Genomic DNA, 24,629 nt, shown 5'->3' on the forward strand with positions numbered 1-24,629 from the left:
ATGGGGGGGTGGGGCCATTTCTTTCGTCTGTTTCCTTGCGCTACCTCGCAGACGCGGGAGACAGCGACGAGTTATAAAAAAAAAATATATATATATATATATATATATATATATATATATATATATATATATATATATATATATATATATGTGTGTGTGTGTGTGTGTGTGTACTTTTTCATGATTGTTAGCGCGATTCGACCTGACCCTCTTAATGTACACGGTGTTTAATATTTTGCCACTTATGTTAGGATTAAGGTTTGTGTTGCTGTTGTAATCCAGCAGGAGTCACGGCCATATTGGCACCAGACGTAACGGTACGTGGGAGTTAGTGGCAATGAGTGACAGGCTTTGGGGGGGTAGAACTGCACATAAATAATCATATGTTTTTTCTTCTTTTTTTTTATCCCCTTTGTGGACAGTGGCGCAGCCGAGGATGTTTGGAAGAAGTGACACATATAATCATATTTCTTTATCCACGAGACGAATCGTATTCGTCATAAAAAACATCTTTTTCCCGTTTGCATTGTTGTAACAGTGAGAAGGAAACACTTGTTTTTACGAACACTGGGTAAATTTCGTTCGACATCGACCACTGAAAATGAACACCTCCACTGTCACCATCACAGTGCCTTCCTAGTGGTTTTGAAACACTTAAAAAAAAAGATCCTTTACAGTTAAACGAATTCGTTGTGCGTACGACTTCATGGAACGAATTCGTTGTGCGTACGACATCATGGAACGAATTCGTCGTGCGTACGACTTCTCGTAGCTTTAGCGTTTCCACGTACGTATATACGCAGGTGTCTGGGATGACCCGGAGTCCCTGGGGAGGCTATCGAGGTTATCCGGAAGACAAAAGGTTACCCCGGGGTGCAAAAACGTATCTGCCACGGGTGTCCCCTTTCTCCCCGTGGCAGAGATCCGGTCCATCACAACCCACACTGGACTGGCCTGGCGGCCTCTCTGCTGCCGCCGCCGCCGCCGCCCCGACCGACTCCCCCTGCCCTGGCACAGGCGCAGGTGGGGACACCACGGCAGTGTGCTTCCCGACGCAGGAAGCCCCAAGCGCCTGCCTGCCTGCCCTCTCTCTCTCTCTCTCTCTCTCTCTCTCTCTCTCTCTCTCTCTCTCTCTCTCTCTCTCTCTCTCTCTCTCTCTCTCTCTCTCTCTGTGCCTCATTTCCTCAGTGATTGTCTCTGGTTATGTAAAAATCTTCCTGAAGTTCCATTAGAAGTTTCGTGAATGATATATATTTTTGTGTGTGTCATTTTGTCCTTCTTTTTGTATGATTGCCTTGTATCGGTGTATTATTTTCTTGAAGCCGGTAGGTCTGCCTGGGTCCAGCCGGGCTTGGGGGGTGAAGACGCCCAAAGACTCCACGAGGAACCATTTTGACCCGAGTCATTGTGATCGGTACTGGTGGTGTCCTCAGCCATTATGTCCAGTACTATTTTGTCCTTAGTCATCATGTCCAGCACCATTTTGTACTCGGCTATTATGTCCGGGTGCTATTTTGTCCTCTTCCATTATATCCAGCACCGTGTTGTCCATTAACCATTTTGTCAGAGGACAGCCGCCACATCAAGAGTGATTTTTGACTCCCTTTGCTACATTTGTTCCCGCTGTACATTACCAAGTCTTCATATAGACATCGAAGTAGCGCGGGGGGGTTGGCATACATGACGCGTGGATCGGTGTTCGGTCAGCGATGGTCCGCTAAGTTTACAGCCCTTGTTTATTGACGTCTGAGAGTCCGTTCCGTACGTATGGCTTGAAAAGTTAAAGTACTGAAGGTGTTCCTCCCGGTGGTCGGGTTAGTTCAGGACGGTATGACTGGTGAGGTTCGGGGGGGAGCAGCAGCAGCGGGTCCTCCTGCGTGGTGAGGCAGTACGATGAGACTTCGTCACTCACGCAGGTCCCACAAGACCTGTCCTCATAGCCCTGAGGTGTGGCCCATTCTCCCACGAGTGGGTCGTCTTGGTGGTGTCACAACAGGTCTCGTATGTGACGCACGCGAGGCAGTTGGCCGTGGCGGGTGGAAGCGGTGGCATGCAAGCCTGGCTGTGGACGGTGGGTTTGTGTACGTTGGGTGAAGCGCCCCGTGGCCTGCGGCTCTGGTGAGAGAGACAGCCGATGTACAAGATAAGGATCTGGGTGTACGTCTTGTGTGTGATGAGTGAGGGAGGTGAGAGTGGCTGTGGGTGGTGTTTTCGGTGCTCGGCCACCAGCACCACAGTGCCAGGAGCAACGCCACCGCCACCAGAGGCTGTGTCATCAGCCAGCAGCAGGCTTACCTACCATACCTGCTTCCGCCGGTCACGTCACAGAACCTCTCTGCTACGCCACAGCACCTCCCGGCCACGTCACAGCACCTCCCGGCCACGCCACAGCACCTCCCGGCCACGCCACAGCACCTCCCGGCCTCGCCGCAGCACTTCCCGGCTACGCCACAGCACCTCCCGCCCACGCCACAGTGCCTCCCGCCCGCGCCAAAGCAATCCCCTGGCCTTACGAGGATTACCAGCACCTGGCGACACATATCAGGCTTGTGTTGAGAACTTGTTGGTGTGTGTCAGGACTGTCTGCCCCGTCTCATGTCTGGGCAACCAAATTGATTTCAATTTTGTTTTGTCTGTAATAATCACATACGAAATAGGGGGGACTCCTTTACCAGAGCTCTTTCTATTTTCTCCCCTTTTTCCTTTACTATACAACCATTTTCTAAAACTAATTTATTTTTCTGCCTTTGGATTTCATCCTTGAATGTTGTGAGGGTAATGGGAGATGCAGATGCTGTCGGTGGGGGTGTTATTATGGTGGGAGGCGGGAATGTAGCATGTGGGGGAGGGGAAGACGTCCAGGATGTTGGGCAAGGGACACATAGTGAGGTTGTTGTTGTTGGTGACAGTGGGGCCGTGTGTGTGAGGACCTCAGGTGGTGCCGTGTGTGTGAGGGGGATGGTCTCAAGTGATGCTGAAGATCCGTGTGTCAGGACCTCAGATGGCGCTAAAGGTCGTAAGAGAGAGAGAGAGAGAGAGAGAGAGAGAGAGAGAGAGAGAGAGAGAGAGAGAGAGGGAGAGAGAGAGACTTAGGTCGTGCTTAAGGCCGTGCGTGCGGGCCTCAGGTGATGCTGAAGGGTGTGCGTGAGGGCCTCAGGTGGCGGTGATGTGTGTATGTGTGGGCCTCGGGTGCCTCTGGATTCAGCGGGCTGCCCACATAGGCCCGCATCCTGGTCGCGGTAGTCGGTCTGCAGTCAACCCAGCTGTTCATCCTCCTGGGTACCATTCTGTGTTGGGCCCAGAATGCATAATAGGGCTGATAGACTAGTCAAAACATCTACCTTGAAGGATGAAGTCAATTATCCCTTGGGTCTGCCTGCGAGTAGCCTTAAAAACCATCATTCAGAAAGCACATGAACAAATTCTTTAGACGTGAGGAGTGAAATTAACACCAGCAGGTCCACCTAACCACCACAATATCATGCGAGAGTTATATTTATCAATAAACTTCATGTTGTTGTCGCCCAACGTGAGTTGTGGGTAATAGATATTCTTGAGAATTTTGTCCCTCCTGTGGATAATTAACATACCAGTGTGATCTTTTTGCCAACACTGCTATCCCCAGACCCTGCAGCATTAGTGAGTTCAGAGATGCTTTTGACCAAACTGTATGCAAACGTTTCATCCATAACAATGTTCTACCTCGGATACTTGAGAAGTGTCATAGATTTACTTAAGAGTAATTAGTTCATTTTGTTATATATCTTGATACGTAATCCAATCATTGTTGTTCGGTTCTTGTAAACTTCACGTAACATATAAATTGCTGAATGATTCAATGTGTTACCCAGATCATGTCAACACTTTTCTCACTGTGTAACTTATAATGGACTGCAGTCATTGAGGCCCACCCGTCCCTGGACCTTCTCTGCACTCTGTGTCCTCTTTCGCGCCACCGCCAACAGGTTGGGTAGGAGTGCACAATAAATCAGCCACTCCTGCGGCAGAACTCAAAGATCTAACAGCACCCGCCACACCCACACTTGGCCTCCCGCAGCCTACCCTCTTCACTCGCCCGCCCGCGCACACACCTCCCCCTCTCTCTCTCTGCTGCTCTTAATGTCCATCTCGCTGTCATGTCTCGAGAGTTTAGGGAGTACCTCCCCAAACATAAGTTGTCACGAAGACTTGGTTCCACGACGCCTGTGGGTGGAGAACCGGTATGGAGCTATGTGGGTTATTGAGGAGCTTCGAGGTTAACAGTTTAGGTGAACCATCATACACACGGGACCTTATCTGATTTTGCCTTGAATTTGCCTCAGGTGGGGGAAGAACCGAACACAAAGAGGACAGAGAATTCCTTAGGTCTGTGGCGTACAGACGACGAAAATGGGATTGGTAGCATCAAGATAATATCCTTGATCTCATAGGTAGCATCAAGATAATATCTTTGATCTCATAGGTAGCATCAAGATATGATCTTAGATCTCATAGTATTAAACAATGAAGAGCTGATGTGCAGCATTACTATTTATACAACATCCTCAGACCACACGACAGCCCAGGTGCAGACGGTGTTAAAGAACACGGTTCTGGCCACCGTCAGGAATAGGTTCAGGTGTGATTTCAAGAGCAGCGACATAAACTTGAACTAACGACGAAAACTACAAGTCTTTTCGTGTTTAGAACATATAATGAGGAACATGTCCGCAAACCAGTGTATGGAAAAAAATGAAAGTATGTTGTTCGAAGTATACACTAAACACATCCCAGACAGAAAAGGAATGATTACGATGCTTTAGATATATTCTTCTGCGAAAAGAAAACGTAAAAACCTACCTCCTGTATATTTACACCCTGGCATAGAGTACGGCACAAGCTCGAATGACTGTTATAGGCGAAATTTTGAGATACCAAAGTAATGAGAATTTAATGACGCACATACCAGACCATCGATCTTGTTCTCTGAGTGAAAGCCAGGGATAACTTGCCTATGGTAGTGTGCTCCAGGACCAGACTCGTGTAGCTCTGTCCTGGTTAAACATCCAGAAAACACACTGCTAGCCAAGGCATCCACGACTCCTCGGAGAGAGGTTTGATGACGTACGACAGAGAGTTTCTATATAAAGGACGGGTCAGTGCGACGCCAAAGAAAGGGGAAAAAAAAGTCAGACTTTTGAAGAGGTTTAAAAAAAGATGAACTCATTTCTCTCTTTAGTTTCCAAGAACTTGAACATCTGGACGATGTTGCCCTTCACGGTTCCTTCACCCGTGTGGTTAGACCCTGGAAGCCACGAGGGAGGAAAAAAAAAGGTTGATGTTACTTACTCTATGACGGATGTGACCCATGGAGTGAGGAGCACATAGAGCGCGCACAGAGTTGTTAGTAGATGATGACACGAAATATATGATTCTCTAACAGACAGATTCCAAAGACTTATAGACGGAAATACTAGATCCTAAGCCGGAAACACTAGATCCTGAGCCTCCACTGGTAAAAAGTCCCTCACCCCAGCGCACTGTGTTTGTACCCCATTTGTTCCTCAGACTTATACGTGACAGTGATGGCAGACCTCCGTACAGCTACGTTATCTCACGAGTGGATGACATCGGAACCCGTGTGGTGGTAGGGTCATCGACCGAGGCCCACGGAGAAATGTACCGACAGATACGAACCAGATTTTTCCAGTAGGCCGCTGTAGAGCACGCATGACGCGCAGCATGGGAGAATTTGAACTCCGCCACGGAAGGAAGAAAGAAATCAAGTTATATTTACTAAGTTGCGGCAAAGATCTAGGGATAATGTTTATGTCGGATGACATAACATTTGCAGAAGGAACCTGTTTGAGTCCCTGGCGATGACAGGTATTGCCGACGTCCAGCGAGTGAGGCAAGACCAGTAATTGACAGTATTTATAGCTCTCGTTCCCTGGCGGGTGGACGCTCCCGCTCTGTGTGTGTGTGTATGCCAGCACCACCATACAGGGCCGGAGAAATTGAGGGGCTAGAAAACGTCGAAAGGTCCTGCGCACCACCCACGGGATGAGCATGGGGTGCACAATGAACCTGACCTGCCGGTGGTACAGGCCCATATCACTTGGATCCGACACACCGGGACGAGATGAAGCTTTTAAAACTGCGCTCGTTCGAACAGACAAGAGAGATCTGCGTTACAGTATCCCTCCAGGAAACACTGGAAGGCCAATTCCCTAAACCTACATACAGAGATGATTTCTTAACTGGAATGAAAGACTGGGTAGTACGTGCAAATTAGGTCCCCTCCGGAGCAAAGATGCTGTAGGAATTAGTGGGGATGTCAGGGGTTCACGTGTGTATGAATCCTGCCACCGTCAGAATCAACGGAACACGACGAAACTTATAAAAAGGAACTGAATAGTTTCCCTTAAGTGTTCCTGACCAGCCAGGTTGTACAGCGTACGGTGAGTGTGGACCTGCAGTGACCAACAGCTTGGTGTACCAGGTAAGGAAAGCTTAAGACGTAGACTAAGCTGCAGGAGTAGAAGACACCCACTGAAACCAGTTCCACGAAACGTGAGGTATAATTTGAATTTCAATGATGTGTAAACTCGCTTTCATTGTCAACAGGACGTCTTTTGCGTGTGACCTGCAGCAACATTTATGTCATAACCAAAATAGTTTTTCATTGTGTTGTTGCGTTTAATTCATTTTCTTGTTGGGTTACTTGCCGTCGAAGCTCATTCTGTCACTGTTAACACATCCAGTCGCCTTAAGGCACTGAACCCTTAGTATTTTTAGCTCTTGAGCAGTGTCCTTGTGGTAGATACCACAGTCTGTACAGAACCCAGCTCATGAGTAGTGACCATGTGGTAGATACCACAGTCTGTACAGAACCCAGCTCATGAGTAGTGACCATGTGGTAGATACCTCAGTCTGTAGGGTTACCTGCTCATCAGTAAGTGATCATGTGGTAGATACCTCCTTCTGTAGACGACCTCCAGCTCTTAATGTGATTTTCTTTTTCTCCTCCGCAGCGGCACCTGGAGAAGGGCGGCTCGCTCCTCCATGAGGCGGCGTCCGCAGGGGAGACGGACGCCAGCGTGAGAGAGCTGGCCAGGGCGCTCCACCTCCACCTCACGCAGTTCACTGAACGCCTCCACCACACCCGTGACCGCCTGGAGGACACGGCAAGATGCTACCACCTCCTGGATAAGGTAAGACCCCTAACACTCGTCCACGGATTGTGGGGGGAAGGACACGCCCCACGAGCGGCGCCCAGGTCCATTGATGGTCGTTATACTCTGTGTCATGGGTTCTCCGAACACACAGTGAGGGAGATTACGCCCTAAGTCTCGTGAGGAAGATTGTGTGAAGTATTTCTTGATTAGGTGTAACAAGCGCTTGTTGAGGATCGGCTGTTATATCGCTGTATGGAATCCAAGGTTTTTTGCTTATGACGGGGAAATCAGAAATCGTGTGGTCATACTGTATGATGAGTAACCTGGTCATAAGACCACCAGGTCTTCCGTTATCTGCCTTTCCCATATGCTTTATGGTGCAGTCTCGCTGAGGGTCTTTGTTCGGGACCGAAACCTTTTGACATTAAAGGAGAAAATAAACATTCACTGGACTTGAACGTCAAATGGTGGGCAACGTTAAAGCTACCACATTTTTCCTTAACTCGTTCGCCGGCGGGAATAGACGTAGAATTGGTCTCATTCTCTCACATCCACTCTCATGATGTCATGTGTATGATGCACCATCACCAGAGCTCCTTATCCACAACCAGGTCGTCGCACAGACCTCTCTGCGGTTTGCCACATATGTGTGTGTCATTTTCGTCTGACTCCCTCACAGCAAACAGATCATCAGCCTAGTAAAAAAAAAAATATATATATATATATATATATATATATATATATATATATATATATATATATATATATATTTCTTTCTTTTCTTTCATACTATGCGCCATTTCCCGCATTAGCAAGGTAGCGTTAGGAACAGAGGACTGGGCCTATGAGGGAATATCCTCACCTGGCCCCCTTCTCTGTTCCTTCTTTTGGAAAAATAAAAAGAAAACGAGAGGGGAGGATTTCCATCCCCCCCCGCTCCCTCCCCTTTTAGTCGCCTTCTACGACACGCAGGGAATACGTGGGAAGTAATCTTTCTCCCCTATCCCCAGGGATACACACACACACACACACACACATATATATATATATATATATATATATATATATATATATATATATATATATATATATATATATATATATATATATATATATATACTTGTTTCGTATATGACATCCAGTTAAACAAAGTTCTGCTGGCTCGTCTGTCAGAGGATTCAGACTGCAAACAGAATAAGTCCCAGAACTGCTCTTTGTGTACCACCATTACCAAGTAAAACAATGGAGTGAGGTATAACATTATCTTGCGTAACTCTGCCACGTTGATGTTCCTGGGTACAACAGGGCTTTTTATTACTCCCTGTGAAAGCGCACTGTTGCCTTAAGACGTCGAGGAACAGTAACATTACAAAGGTCCTTAAAGAGTGATGAGGGTAATGAATAGGTAACCAAGAGGCTGCTCTGTGCGCCTCATGTGGGAAGGCCACCCTTGTGTGTGTGTGTCTAGGGTCATTGTATCATCCAAGAGGAAGGCAGTCAGTATGTGATCGATCATCTTGTTTGTTGGCGCGTTGAGTGCAGTTGCTAGAGACTGTGGTGAGGCTCTCCTGCAGTGAGGTATGAGAACCGAATCAGGAGGGAAGGTTTTAGAATGGCTGAGATTACTAGAAACACGCGAGTCCAGATGGATATGCATAGCGGGGTTTTTTTTTTTTGGCGCTCTGTGCCTTACGCTGCCTGAAAGAAAACGGGGGTTTTCTTTATTCTGAACGTGCCTCGCTTGTGATAGTTCGCCTTCTCTTGGGCGGTAGAAAGCCCAATTGGAGAAGTCCTCATTCCTTGGTTGTCTACCTTCACTTGCCCCGCCGTAACTCAGGGCGTCCTGGCCGGCCAGCACATCGTGCCTCTCCTGGGAACAAAGGGATGACTTCCCCGCTCTCTTATTAACCCTTTCCAAGTAACCGTGGCGACGCGACCCCCTCCCCCTCTCACGTGTCTGCCATGATCGTGTTTGTGAGGCTGGCCAGCGAGCGAGCGAGAGGACCCAAGTCATGGCCCGTACACACACCGGTTCTAGGTGACGTAATTATACGTGAACGTTCTCCTGGAGTTCCTATATTAGTAATGACAACAGAGGAGACGTGAGATCTGCGTATCTGTTGTGGTGGACTCGGTATTTAAGTGTGTTGGACGGTGGTGGTGGTTGTACTGAGGTGTAGTGTTCTACAGCTGAAGACTGGCGCGGGTGTCGAGTGTCCCACATCATGTCGCTGTGCGGCGGAGCAAGAGTGGCATTAATAACATATCGTCTCCCCTACGGGTGTCCGGCCCTCTGCAGGCCCACACTACCATATAAAAAAAGTACTGGTGGTGAACGACGGGTCATGACAATTGATGATTCACTTAGCCCCAGCAACTCTGGACAGATATTAGTCAGAGTGTTAATGTTAGACTGTGTTTCTGGATCAGAGAGAGAGAGAGAGAGAGAGAGAGAGAGAGAGAGAGAGAGAGAGAGAGAGAGAGAGAGAGAGAGAGACGCATTTAGTGAGTCATGGTGCCGGCTGCGGGGCGAGAGTTCAGAACGAAAAAAATTAATAGTGGTTGAGTCAGCTGATGACATGCCGGGCTGGTCAGTGCTGCTCATTATGTCAGTCTGTTGACATACAAGTTGGAACAGTTGTGGTTGTTTTAGGGTAATGTATACCGTCTAATGGTACTGTATCTTTTCTGTGGTCTTATTTTATCATGCCTTACGGTGTTGTATTTTGTCTTAATAGTATTATACCATGTCTTTAGGGAATTGTATCTTTTCTAAGGGTTCGCATCTTGTCTTAGAGTACTGTTGTCATGTCATAGGGTGTCATATCCTGTCATATATTATTGTATCTTGTATTAGGAACTGCATCTTGCCTTGGGGTATTGTATCTTGTTGTAAGGTATCGTATGAATGTTAGAGGGTTCATTGTACAGTTTTATAAGCAAAAGGAAATAACATAAAGGCCTTTGTTTATGCATTTTAAGTTAGTTATTTACTCGCGGTTGAAGCAGACGACCGGGAGAAAATGCCTTCATCAGTTACGATCCTGTCCGGCGCCAGCAGTGAGCAGCGGTGTGTGACACTGTTGGAGACCAAGCGAGAAGGGATTCCTCCACCACCAGTAGTAGTGTGTGTGTGTGTGTATGTGTAGCAGTGTTGGAGAATACCTGGCGACCTGATGAATTCTTTTGGGGATCTTCTATCCCTCCAGCTTAGGGGATCGCTGCTTAGGAAGAAGTGTGTTGGATCATTTATCTTTAAAGAGTTGGTTTTTTGTTTTTTTTTTTTTTTTTTGCTCTAAAATACCAATTCGTATCGTCTTTCTAGAACGTCACTCTCATTCCTCGGTGGCCATCTGTAAAGATATCTTCTGTATTTAGTGAACAATGGAGTTTATGGTCCTGGATTTGCATTTTGTATATAACTGAAAGTAATTAGGTAATTTTGCATTGAATTGATGGCCTTTTTCCCTCGTCTTCCTTTTCCTGTGATTCATATGACATTATTAGTGTATGGTCTGTGGTCGATAATTCATTGGATGGGTTTTCATTCCTTTTGCCGGGTGAGCTGTGGCTTTTTTAGAAGTTGTGCAGTTCTTTTCCAGCTCCAGTAACATTTACGTCTTCCTCGTTTTACCTTAGACCTTTTGTGCTTTTTTCTCGCTTGGACCAGTAGTGTGTGTGTGTGTGTGTGTGTGTGTGTGTGTGTGTGTGTGTGTGTGTGTGTTGGAGGCCAGGCTGGGAGGGATTCGACCACCAGTAGTCTTATAGAAGTGTTGGAGACCCGGCGGGGGGTGGGGAGGAACTCCACCACCAGTAGTGTCTTATGGTAGTGTTGGAGACCTGGAGGGTAGTACTCTAGACGGCGGCCCACGTCCTGTGCGCCAACCTACCTTCAGAAGAGCATTCACTACTCCCGGTGTACTTGATCCACCATTGGTGGCATTAACTTAGACTCGAGGGGATAAGGTTACCCTTCCTCCATTTCCCATCCCCCACGTCAGTACGAACGTTAGGCATGAAGACCTGGCCTTTGATCTGGCCCATAGAACTCCTCATTCACCGAGTGTGCAAGAGAAAGATTATGTGTGGATCCCGGCCTGCCAACCTTGAGTGCATCCCGTGATGAGGAACATGTCATTGTGAGGGTTGGCAAATGATAATCTTTTTCCATGTGGAAGGCACCAGTCACGGACGAAAGCCCTGAGCGAGGTCAGGCCTTAAAGAAAACACGAAAAAAAAAAAAGTTGTAAAGTTGATGGAGAAGTAAGAGAGGGAAAGGGAAAGTAATCCTAAGACTTTGGAGAAAGTGGAAAAACTTTGCCACTGGAAACAAGACATTCTGTACTGGAAAAGACATGAGGGGAGGGGAATGAGCTCCAGATAGCAGCGCAAATCCAGTTATGTTTATCAGTGCAAAGATACGACGACACGAGCGTCGTCGCAATGGTCCACCTTGAGTCATCGAGGGCCACACAGTCAGTAATCATGTACCGCCATGGTTTGCCAAGTGTTCCGTAGCCGCCTGCCCCGAGCCAGCCAGCCAGCCAGTGGCGGGAGCAAAGTACCAGTTCTCGAGGTTGGAAACCGGATTAATGTTTATCTCCAGAAGGAGGAAAGTGAGCCAGCACTGCGGCGGAGGGCAAGTGGTCAAGGCTGAGGTCGGATTGGTGCAGGTGACTAGTCGGAATGCATTTTAGACTCGGTTGTAGAACCTCGCCACATATGGGAGCAGAACTCCTTACAGAACTCCATTCTTTCTAGCCTCCTGGGTTGTGCGAGTGTCAAGTGCCAGACCCAGCCATTCATCTCTTTGGTCTAAACAGAAGCTCACTCTCTCATAGAGACCTAACAGGTTCGTTAAATATCATAATGACTTCCTCTCCCTGAATCCTTGAATCCATGTTGTCATTCGCAATATGTCCTTTCTCCCGTGCAAGTAATCAGCCATTTCCTTCTTAATTTTTCCCTATGTTTGTGTGTGTATTTGTGTTTGTGTTTGTGTGTGTGAGTGTGTGTGTGTGTGTGTGTGTGTGTGTGTGTGTGTGTGTGAGTGTGTGTGTGTTTGTGCGTGTGTTTGTGTGTGTGTGTGTGTGTGTGTGTGTGTGTGTGTGTGGTTGTGTGTGTGTGACCAATTCCTGGGCATCTGGTGATCAAGTAACGGGTGAGGCGACTGCGTTCAATCATGTGTTGATGATGTTCGCTGCATCTCATCAGCCTCTCGTCACAAGACCATGAGGACCAGCAGATCTGGACTACGTTCGTTCTAAGTGTGTGTGTGTCGTGCCCCTTACTGTGGAGGAGGGAATTGTGTTCTCGAAGACCATCCTTTCAGTTATGCACCGCTAAGTTTATTCATAGAAATAGGAGGGCGGTTTTATTGTAGTTACCCTTTTTATTAAGTACTTATCTGTACGTTACAGTGGGGGCAGGGTAGTTTCATCTTCATCCAACTTCACAAGGGATTCACCCGTAGCGTCCTGGGTCTCGAGGTCTCGTTCAGTGATTCACCATTAGCATCAAACGTGTATAATTTCCAGCTCAGATTGCTTACCCTGTGAGTTATTGTGTGGTCTGCACAGTTTTCATCACTTAGCCGCTTCCATTCTCACACAACAGTGATTATGTAGAATTCTTCTTCATATGTGTTTTAAAAACAGATTTCTCTCTTCATTTCTTCCTGTGGTCTTTAGCCACCCAAAATCTCTGCATATCTTTTCATACCGTTACTCACACCACCAGTGTAGCCAGATTGCTTTAGAAACTTGAAAGTTGTGTTGATTTGTCTTACCTCATTCTTACCTTGTCCATGGTGAAGAAATTCATGGTCGTCTCCAGCCTCACCCTATAACTCAGCTCTCTTATTTCAGGCACCGTCTTTCTTGCCCTCTTAAGGAACTTTCTCAATTAAATTTTTATGTCTCATTAAATGAGGTGACCATATCTGAGGCTCATGCTCTAGTTCAGGTCTGATGTACAAGTTTCCAGATAGCGTATTGAACATTTCATTCGTGTACTTGAAATATAATTCCGATATTAACCAGTTGAGAATTTGCGTCGATAATTCTCCTGCTGTGGTATTCTGGCGTTAGGTTGGGTCAACCCCACAAGTCCCTTGTTTTTTTTTACGGGCAGATTCACGGAGCTTTTATTTTTACTCGAAATCTTGTCCTTCAAAGGCCTTCTTTGTCTCTGTCCCATTTTCATTACTTCGTACTACCTACAAGAGTTGAAGGAGGTCAACCAGTGTATCCGAGACCAACTCTGGAGAGTGTGTGTGTGTGTGTGTATGTGTGTGTGTGTGTGTGTGAATGTGTGTGTGTGTGTGTGTAGTGTTAGTGTTAGTGTTATAAGTGTGGGTGCGTCAGTACGCTTGAGGGCGTCACACCTGGTGGTTATCTTCACCTCGTCCATTACGGTAATGAAGTGGTCGTGTTGTGCCGTCCGTGTCCCTCCCTCCACCGACCGAGCGACCGACCTGCCCGCCTCCTCGCCCTCCCTTAGTAATACTGCTTTAAAAATTTTTTTTGTATTTCACTCCTCGTTCTCTACAGTCCAACAGTTTCGTGTATGGGTAGAGGCGCCAGGGCGGCGTTGGCGGCGGCTTCTACCACTCACTAGACGTGTCTGCGTCGAGGACATACTTGTCCATCGAGAGGGTTGTTGTGTTATGTACCTCCTTGCTCCCCCGACCATCACCTGAGACTCGTACAATTGTTGTGGACACTGCACATCACCCACACAAGATCGACGCTTCCTGTATTACCACCTTACCGGGCCCGTGGCTGGTCAGGCATTGCTTTTCAAAATGTCAAGACTATGCACGTCTCCCGAGCACTCCACCGCCCACCACCTACTGTGGCAGCTTGGTGGTGAGGGTTCTTTTTTTTTCTTCCTGCTCCACCATGACTTCCACACCTGGTGACATACACTGAAGAAAACGTCTATATTGGCAATACATCCTCCTACAGGTTTGCATTGGTCTAATGGTAACCTTCAGAATATAAATAACATACGTATTTTTCGGTAATGACTACACACGCTCGACAACTCCCTCTCTCTTCTCTCACACACACACACACACTGTGGTTTCTCATACCTCACACCCAGCACAGGCTCGCTCTGAATCACCAGGGACGATCTTACATATGCCAGGAGTTTACATGACTTGGGCCCTTGTCCCTGTGAAGGTCCTGGTCCCTGATTAAGCATGCGATCCCAGCCTCTTGTACGCGCACGCGAACCGGTGAATTTGTTGGAGGGACTGAACCAGCGGGTCTCTCCCTACTGGCGGGAACAGATGTATGAGGACCTTGTTGACTGTGACCATTCTGACGCTTTGGTAAGGTTAAGGGAGATAATCTGGTTGAGTTTAATGCCTCCAAGACCCAGCTTCTGCCCATCTCTCTATCGAAAATTCCACGCCACCTTCCTCTCTCTCCTTAGACGGTTCTGTAATTCCACCTCTTGGCTCAGTGGACATACTTGGTGTACCTATAGCATCGACACTCTCTTGGAAACCCCCACACTTACGGAAATGGCTAAGTCTGCCTCTACGGAAGTGGGAGTCCTGTTTAGATGCCGCAGTTTCTTTTCTTCCGAACAGCAGCTCCGTTTATACAAAGGATTAATCCGTCCTTGTATGGCGTACTGCTCTCACATCTGGTGTGGTTCTAGCTCTGCATCCTTACTTGACAGAGTTGAGTCGAAAGCGGTCCTACTTGTCAACTCTCCCAGGGCTAACTTTCTTTCAGTCAAGTACTTGATAAAAAAAAAGTGGCGAATGAAGAGGAATTGATGTCTCGCACACCCGCAGCATGGAAATCCAGTACTAGGAGAATGGTATGCTTTAAGTGAGCTGTATTTGAGTACAGAGGTGAGGAGCAGAGGCGGTGGCGTGCATGGCGGAGCACATGGTGGAGGATGTAAGGTGTGAGAGGCGCAATGTGTTGGTGCATAGCTTGTGAGGCCAGCACCAACCATCACCCCGCCCCAAGTTGTTGTACCAAACCAAGGGCCTCCTCCTAGGGACCCAACACACACACACACACACACACACACACACACACACACACACACACACACACACACACACACACAAAATACCACAAAAATTACCGTCTTGAGACGGGTGGGGGACATCGGGACGATGCCCAGCTGGGACGTCAGGGTTCAACAGTGATGATGATCCGTGTGGGCGCCGCAGCCATGAAAGTTCCTGGATAATACATGTAGTTCAGTTCGGCTGGTTCGCCCACCGTCTTCATCCTCCCACCAGCTGTAGCCTGGGCAAGACGTTACAGGCATACTGGAGGAGGTATGGTCGCCACTGGTTACAGCGCAGAGGTTCAGGAGCTTGTAAAGCCCAGGTGCAGGAGTAGGACGTCCTCAACGTACGTCGGTGTCAAGGAAGTGTGTTGCAGAGGTCGTGAAACCCCCCTTCCTCCCCCGAGTCCTGTAGCGTATCATTACCGTGTTGTACTGCTGCTGCTGCTGCTGCTGCTAACCCCCTATCATTCTGGAGACTGTGTGTGTGTGTGTGTGTGTGTGTGTGTCTGTGTCTGTGTGTGTGTGTGTGGCACCACAGTGGGAGAAAAATGGCTTCGTGATCACCATTGGCAAGCCCCGAGCAGAGGATCATGTGTGACCTGACCTGATTCTCTTGCTCTGGCAGAGATCCCCATCGGCAGAGGAGAGAAACTGTTTTCCTTTCTTAAACATATGTTCCAGTTCTGTGTGGGTGGGTCTGGTGTGTGTGTGTGTGTGTGTGGATCAGTTGCGCGCGTGTGTGTGTATGTGGGTGGGTGGGTGGGTCAGGGGTGTGTGTGTGTGTGTCTTGGTTCGAACGTGGGGTTGCCATGGGGAAGGAGGGATTGTTTCCAGTATCTTTCTTCCGTGCCGACACCTGGGGTGCACCTCTGCACCTCCCTGGGTGAGGGACGGTGATGGGTGTGGCCACGGTGCATGGCCTCTGTACCCTCACCTTACGTGCATCTCTAGGTATAGGGAATGGTTGAAGGCAAAGCAGAGAGCAGATTGGTCCTGTTGTGTACCCAGATGATGGAACGGTCTTGTGAAACGTTATAAAGCAATCTTAGATTTGCATACGGTGTACCATGACCATGGCGAAGGCAAGGTATGATAATATGGTGGGTAATCCTTCGTCACCCATCTCGCCGCACCTGCTCATCCTCCTCCCTCTGTTTACCCCAAAGGAACGCACCTTCAAGCATCAAGCCAGCCCGCTTTGTGGTAGTGGTGGTGGGGACGAAATAGTTGTGGCTTGTAGGGCGTAAGGTTAAGGTGAGGGGTAGTAGCTGGGCCCCCTAGCGGCCTTTTCTTGTATGTGATGATTAGGAGAGAGGGAGGAGGGAGGAGGAGAGGTTGAACTGGGAAAATTCACCAAGGGTACAGGAGATAGCTGTAGAGTGTGTAGATGTATCCTGTAGGTTACCTGAAGTCTGTGTGCGGCTTGTTGGTAAAAATTTTTCAGCACCCTCAGCCATACCAAGATCTAGACGGCATCACAAATGTGGATCACATTTGGTTTCCTAGGAGGCTCAGAGCCCTCCTGAGAGCGGGTAGTTCATGGGGTCCCTCCCACCCATACTGTGGCTGTGGCGCAAGAGAGGATACAGAGTGCACAAAAGGTCTCCGAGTCTCCCAGTGCGAGCGGCGTCCGTCCCATACCCTCGGCGTCTAAATCCTTCTCGTTCCATTGTAAACTCTTACAAAGAGTTTACGGTCCTTTAACTTCCCCGTTCCTTCAGTACGCTTCCATATATATATATATATATATATATATATATATATATATATATATATGTGTGTGTGTGTGTGTGTGTGTGTGTGATTCCTTCGTGCAATAACTATTATTCTTCTCCTCCGTAATGTAGCATTTGTTGTTGTTGTTGTGAAACCTGAGGTCCTCAATGGTCGAAGAATCTCATTTTTCGTTGCGAGTTTCATGAGAACATTTATTACGTCTTTCATATATTGTTCGTTGCGAACCTTTCCTGCTTGTTAACCTGATTATGAATGACTAATCCGTGTGGAAACATTACATGCCCACCTGAGCAGCAGCAGCTGTCGCCAGGGTCAACAAACTGGAGTGTGGTGGGTGAGTCAGGCCTGAGGGTAGGGCAGCTGGCTTGGGGGGGGAGGCGCCTGGAGCAGTGCACGGCAGGCGGCGCGCGGCTGGTTCAAGCAAGAGTGGGTCACCAGGTGACATGGCTCATGAAGGACCTGTCCTGCAGTGAGCCGGTCTTATCCTCCCTCGCCTGAGCACCGTAAGAGGTTCGTGCGTATCTCGGTGATGCGTACAGCAGACTAACTAAGATGGCTAATTTCCAAAGACTCCTGTAAGGTCGTAGTGTATGGCACGGGTTGATATAGAGGGAGCGACCGTCTGGAGTTTATTGTAACCCTTTTCCTGACCGTCCTATCATCTATGACATGGTCAAGACAATATGTGAGTCTCTAGAGTTACACAGTCATAGGTGAGTATAAGACAAGTTACAGTGGTGGGTTGGAGGCCCCCGAGTAATTCACTTCTTGCATACTCCCTCAATAGAGAATGGCACATTGCCCATGTATGTGTATGGAGAGTACTTTATACCAGCGTTTGTGGCATCAGTGGGTGGGCAGTGTAGGACGCTGGGGATGATATGGAGGGAGGCAGACTATGCTGTAGTTGACTGTGTGTAGAGGAGGTGAGGCTGTGGACGCCAGCGTGCATCCTTCCTTCCTTCCGGCACCACACGCCCCCTCACCACCACAGCAACACATGGTTCTCATGCTCTCTCCCCACACACACACACATACCTTCCACTACTGGTCTCTGTTTCTTTTCAAATTTACCCATTTAAACACAAATCATAGACGTATCACAGAGTGTGATTCTCCGTCTGACTAACCACATATTGTAGCTAGTGTCACCTGCCTTCATCGATGAGAGTCATAGGTGCCCTAGGTGTGTGATCTATGTTCCCTCCATAGTGTCCACAGAACACCCAGAGGTAAGAGTGATCCTCCTCCTCCTCATCATCATCACCACCATCGTCACCATCTCTCACACCTCTCCTCCCGCTGTGTACACATCCTCCTCCGTCGTAGGTGGAGTTTTGGTGGTCAGTCCTGATGGTTATGTGGGTGGTGGAGGATGGCACGTGAAACTTTCCCCAGGTTGTTCCTCTGATCATTACTTGGCCAGACTTGACCACTGCTTCCGTCCGTCCTCATAGTTTCTCTCCCTCTCTTACCATCACTGGAACTACTTTTTCCAGCCTGTATCTGGAGTGAAGGAGCTTTCCTCGTTTTCTTTTTTTTTTCCCCTCTCCGCGCGGAACGGCCTGTTGTTTTTGTATTACTGTCGTTTCGCTGCTCTCATAGTAATGTAAGGGAAGTATCGGGGAGCTGTGGTGATGGCCCGAGAATCTTTCTGGAGTGTCAGGTTTCACACGCGTTGGTTGATAACGTTGTACTTACTCGTGTGGAAGTTGAGGTCGGGTGTGTATGTGGAGATCATAGCTGTATTGCCTGTCATGGTGACCGTTGTGAGGTGTCTGCCTCACGTCCAATAAGACGCATCCTCTTCCCCCCGGAGAAATATTGTTGACAAGCTCTGCACCGGGGTCTTCCTCAGGGAAATATCACGGTGCGAGGAGTATAATAATACAGGGTGGGACTGGATGAGGTACCAATTTTCGGTTCTTTGTTTATCAACAAAAAACGAGTAGTTGATCCATTCAAGCAATTCGAGTATTGTTGTGTGCTTCCTCGAGTGCCGGGTCCCTTAGCACACCCCAGGACCGAACTCGTGTGTTGCTGTAACATCCGCTGACCTGTATTCGTGGACTACATACGGGGCTTTCAGCCCACCTCTATGAATTGGCTGGTGTATCACTATGTTATGTGTGTATGTCATGATTCAGCGAGTGACTCATGTGTGTGCCTGTGTACTGTGTTGTACAAAGGGGCCGTCGGCAATCTCCGTGAGAAGAGCCAGCCCTCAGTTTACCCTCATATTCACGTATACATGCAAGTTTATCGAATCATTTTATCTTGCCCACGCCATGGCTAGCGGGAGGGTAAAGTGAATAAGCTATCAGTGTGTGGAGAAGAATGTGTGTGTGTGTCTGTGTCTGTGTGTGTGTGTGTGTGTGTGTGTGTGTGTGTGTGTGTGTGTGTACATGTCATCCTTAGATTAATCTTATTTAATGAATAGTTTAGATAACATTGGACGTGACTGGGACAATACTGAGAGCAATGACAAGCCATCCCCCACCCTTCCCAAGCCTGGTAATGACGGTCATGGCCACTCATAGGTATTTTAAGCACCTTTCTTACACCAATAGACGTAGTGAGGTGAGGCAGGAAGGTCGTGAGGAGGTCCTGACTAATGGTGGCGGCTCTTGGCCAACACACACCACACCCCTCACGCTTCTGAGCTGTTCCCATTATATATATATATATATATATATATATATATATATATATATATATATATATATATATATATATATATATATATATACCTCCCGGTTTAGTTCTGTGAAGCATGGAAGATCCATCATGGTTTGTCGGTGACTGAACAATTGACGAAGAACTAGGGTCGAATTTTAGTGTATTGTTATTGATGCTGGAGGTGTGTGTGATGGAGGCTGGGTGGAGCGTGTGGGCGGTGGTTGTGGCCACCGGTGGTGTGTTGTGGGCGGTGGTTGTGGCCACCGGTGGTGTGTTGTTGGCTGTGGTTGTGGCTACGGGTGGTGTGGGCGACGGTGGCCACCAGTGGTGTGGTGTGGGCGGCGGTGGCCACCAGTGGTGTGGTGTGGGCGGCGGCCGGGGGTGGGCCACCGGTGTAATTCTCCCCGGCAATAAGTGTGTCACGCAAACCACCACAACTCACTACCTGACGCACTTCCTCTCCTCCTCGACCAGCCCTCGCCGCTCCGGAGGAAGACACAGATGATGGAAATCGTCGAAAATTAGCTTATAACTTGCATCATCACACACTTGCCGCGGGCATTGTGGAGTTAAAGATGACACTGAAATCTCCTTCGGTGTAGTTTTTGTAGTAGATCAGTTGAGTTATATATATATATATATATATATATATATATATATATATATATATATATATATATATATATATATATATATATATATTGTGTGTGTGTGAATCGGGATCAGGATGGTAGAAAAAGAGAATGGAGCGGAAGTTTTACCCTGGTACGTTTAGCCGTGAAGCTTAGCCCACACAGACCAGCGACATGAGAGAAGAGCACATTAATGATATTACAGAATAGACTTCTATCTTGCCGGGCGTCCGTACTTCTCTTCCTCTGACTGACTAAACTGCTGGCTCTGCCTCCTCCTTCGATGACGTCACCTCCAGTTTTCCCGCTGCCTTTAGCAGGCAGAGAGAGGAATCCTTCCCGATGGGTTAATACGTTATTTATTGTTGTATATACCGCATCAGCAGCCTTTCTTATGCCCTTATCCAAGCCTTTGTGGAATAACCTGGCTTCTTGCCATTTCGGCAAGTGTCCACATTCAACTATGTGTAGGGCGAATGAGTTGGAGGTTCAGTAGCACACTTATATCTGCTCTGTGTTCATACAGTCTCTTCTGCAGGCCACGTCCCGACTCAGTATTGGGCAGAGCATCCACCACACGGTAACTCGTATACTGTGCTCTGTTCGTTGACAATATCTTATATCTATTTTACATTTCCCCACATCACCAGTCTTTATTTCTGATGAATTTGCGATATTTCTATAAGAATTTCATCAACAATATGGACCCCTTTAGAATATGGAATTATGTACTCCTCCTTTACACTGTTTTCTTTTCTGGGTCTCCGTGATATTCCGAATGCTTTCGTCTTCAATTGAGCAACCAAACCTTCGGGAAACGTAACTTCTTAAACACGTCTTTAACACGTCTAAATTCTCAAATCCAAAAAAATTCTCGACTGCATATTCTGATAGCTTTTGATAATCCGATCAACCACACCTCTCTTGGTTCTCACACTGCGTGTAGAGAGGTCATGAATATAGTCAGTCCACTTTGGTGATGGGTTTTCTTGAAACCAAGAGCTGAGCCCTCAAACCTGATCTCCGAAACAAGGTGTGCAAATAAGGCATTATTCCACTCTCTCATTTCCCACCTTTAATTTGTACGTGTTCATCCGTCATTAACCATTCATGGCATATTTGCTAGGTTCGTGCTATTCGGTACCACTGTCAGTACGCCGTGAACGCATCTGTACCGAGATGCATCTCTTCCTATTACAATAGTCTATAGAACGTGTCCGTTCCCAGGGTTTCCATGGAGAGACAGGCCGTCACGGCGGGCCCATGGCCAAGCCTCTGTGGTGTGTTCCTCACTGTCGAATGTGACAGCACCAAAACCTTACCCATAAAGAAACCACCTTGGTGCAGTCCTCCTTCGTTACTGGTGGATCACCGTCCTCCACATTTTCACTTGCTCTGGGGACCCTCCCTCTACCAGCCCTAGAACCTGATATCCAAAGGAAGACCTCGCTCAAGCATAACCGGACACAAGGTTGACGTGCAGAATGCAACATAAACTCATGTTCAGTTGATGGAACTTTTTACAACGTTCTCTACAGTAAATGGATCTAATTGTACGTGACTGATATTCAAAACCGTATCATTGCAGTGTTCAGTTACGCTAGATTCTATTTCTTTCATTCCTATCCCAGCATTTACCAATAACCTTGTCATTTTGTCAGTCACTTGGGAGATGTTGGGTCGAGGGAGGGTCACGGAGGCCCTTGCTCCAACCCCGCCTCTCACTAATTACGAGATCACATGATCCCATTCCATGATTCCTCCAGTTCTGCATACATAACCTCCATTGTATCTATTTCCTCACTTTGTCACCAGTCCTCTGAAGATGTGGTAATACACGAAAGCGCTCAGGGTTCTCATGTGTACTTTTCTTAGTGGCGTTTCTGCTCTGCACATTTAAAGTCACGTTTAATTGTGATTTTCTGTGTGTGTGTGTGTGTGTGTGTGTGTGTGTGTGTGTGTGTGTGTGTGTATATATATATATATATATATATATATATATATATATATATATATATATATATATATATATATATATATGTATATATATATATATATATATATATATATATATATATATATATATGTATATATATATATATATATATATATATATATATATATATATATATATATATATATATATATATATATATATATATACTTTGGCGACCACAGTATTGTAAGGTTGGAGTGAAGCCTGATATAGAACTCTTCCGCCGCGAAGTACTCAGCCATAACCTAAAAAGCTGCTCAGGACGTGCAGGAGGTGGTGGATTGCGGATACAGGTGGGGCCCAGGAGACTTGGGAACTCCCATCAGTTCACGGCCGCGCTAACGAATGACCTTCACGAATGTAACGAACTTTACGAGCGGAGCACATCCGGGCGTGCACCTCGGCTCCGTGTGACATGGAAGGCACAGGACGGTCTCAGGGAATAGTAGTGCTTGAAGGGTAACGCCGGGCAGAAGGACGTCTCGGTACACTAGACACCTTGTCGTACTGTAAGACATTTTTGACGCAACAGACGAATACCCGCGGAACAAAATGTATCCGCTCAAACCAGCTCGACTTTACCTCCTCGAGGACGACAGCCCGACTCTGGGGTGTGAAGACCTGGCCCTTTTTGACCTGATCCTTGAAGGTCAGGTCAAAGACCGGGTCATCATACCAAAGGGTTGTGCCATAGTGCTCAAGGGGGAAGCGTACATACTCTTTTGCATGACTGTCCTGTCTCTGTCCTCGTGGATTATGATCGTAGGAGTTATTTCCTGTCCTTCAGCGGATAACCTCGTCGGTGACCACCAGCACCCCCATCTTATCTGTCCTTCCCACGTACTTAGCAGTGCCACTGCAGGTGGTGGCGTTCTTGCCATGTTCTCCCATGTACAGTGTTAAGTGTTGGCACAGGTGGGAGCGTCCTTCCTGCCGGCTCTCAGGGCTGGCCCGACTGACCCCGACCCACTTCCTGCCCTCATATACCGTCCCTGCACGTCCTCCAGCACCCACCACATGGTCCCTCACCTACCACGTCCTCCAGCACCCACCACATGGTCCCTCACCTGCCACGTCCTCCAGCACCCACCACATGGTCCCTCACCTGCCACGTCCTCCATCACCCACCACATGGTCCCTCACCTACCACGTCCTCCATCACCCACCACATGTTCCCTCACCTACCACGTCCTCCATCACCCACCACATGGTCCCTCACCTACCACGTCCTCCAGCACCCACCACATGGTCCCTCACCTACCACGTCCTCCATCACCCACCACATGATCCCTCACCTACCACGTCCTCCAGCACCCACCACATGGTCCCTCACCTACCACGTCCTCCATCACCCACTACATGGTCCCTCACCTACAACGTCCTCCATCACCCACCACATGGTCCCTCAACTACCACGTCCTCCATCACCCACCACATGGTCCCTCACCTACCACGTCCTCCATCACCCACCGCATGGTCATTCACCTACCACATCCTCCATCACCCACCACATGGTCCCTCACTTACCACGTCCTCCATCACCCACCACATGGTCCCTCACCTACCACGTCCTCCATCACCCACCACGTCCTCCTTCACCCACCACATAGTCCCTCACCTACCACGTCCTCCATCACCCACCACATGGTCCCTCACCTACCACGTCCTCCATCACCCACCACGTCCTCCTTCACCTCACCAGATGGTCCATCACCCACCACGTCCTCCTTCACCCACCACATGGTCCCTCACCTACCACGTCCTCCATCACCCACCGCATGGTCACTCACCTACCACGTCCTCCATCACCCACCACATGGTCCCTCACCTACTACGTCCTCCTTCACCCACCACATGGTCCCTCACCTACCAGGTCCTCCATCACCCACCACGTCCTCCTTCACCCACCACATGGTCCCTCACCTACCACGTCCTCCATCACCCACCACATGGTCCCTCACCTACCACGTCCTCCTTCACCCACCACATGGTCCCTCACATACCTCGTCTTACCTCCACCCACCACATGCACCTTCACCTAACACGTATTCCTCCTCAGCATGGCTCTTACCCATCCCATGTTCCCACACGGAACACACATTTCAACGCCTACCATGAATTCCTCCTCCTCGTGACTTGCATTCCCTAACACACCATGTTTTCACCACAGTTCCCACATGTGATGTTACGTAATTGTCCGTCACATCCTGTTGCCTGGAGCCTCCAGGCCGATGGGTCGCATGCATTTTGTAACAAAGGCACTGTACACATGTGTGTCAGGACGATGCCAGGAGGTGCGTCCCTTGACGTGGAGAGGCGTCGGGAGGGGAACTCTGGTGAGCCTAGTGCTCCCAGTCCTGTTATCTTAGCGGGGTGGGGGGG

General features: G+C 48.1%; 1 protein-coding gene across 2 annotated transcripts in view; it reads left to right on the forward strand.

The window, feature by feature from the left end:
* The window catches only part of LOC139767267 (uncharacterized), a 606,901-nt gene that overhangs the window by 557,526 nt on the left and 24,746 nt on the right, over nt 1–24,629 (forward strand). For both annotated transcript variants that reach the window (XM_071696579.1, XM_071696484.1), the window contains exon 10: nt 7,014–7,193. In XM_071696579.1, coding sequence (XP_071552680.1) covers nt 7,014–7,193 — 180 coding nt within the window. The remainder of the gene's footprint in view (nt 1–7,013; nt 7,194–24,629) is intronic.

The sequence above is a fragment of the Panulirus ornatus genome, chromosome 1 (assembly GCF_036320965.1).
Source record: "Panulirus ornatus isolate Po-2019 chromosome 1, ASM3632096v1, whole genome shotgun sequence".
Classification (NCBI taxonomy): Eukaryota; Metazoa; Arthropoda; class Malacostraca; order Decapoda; family Palinuridae; genus Panulirus; species Panulirus ornatus.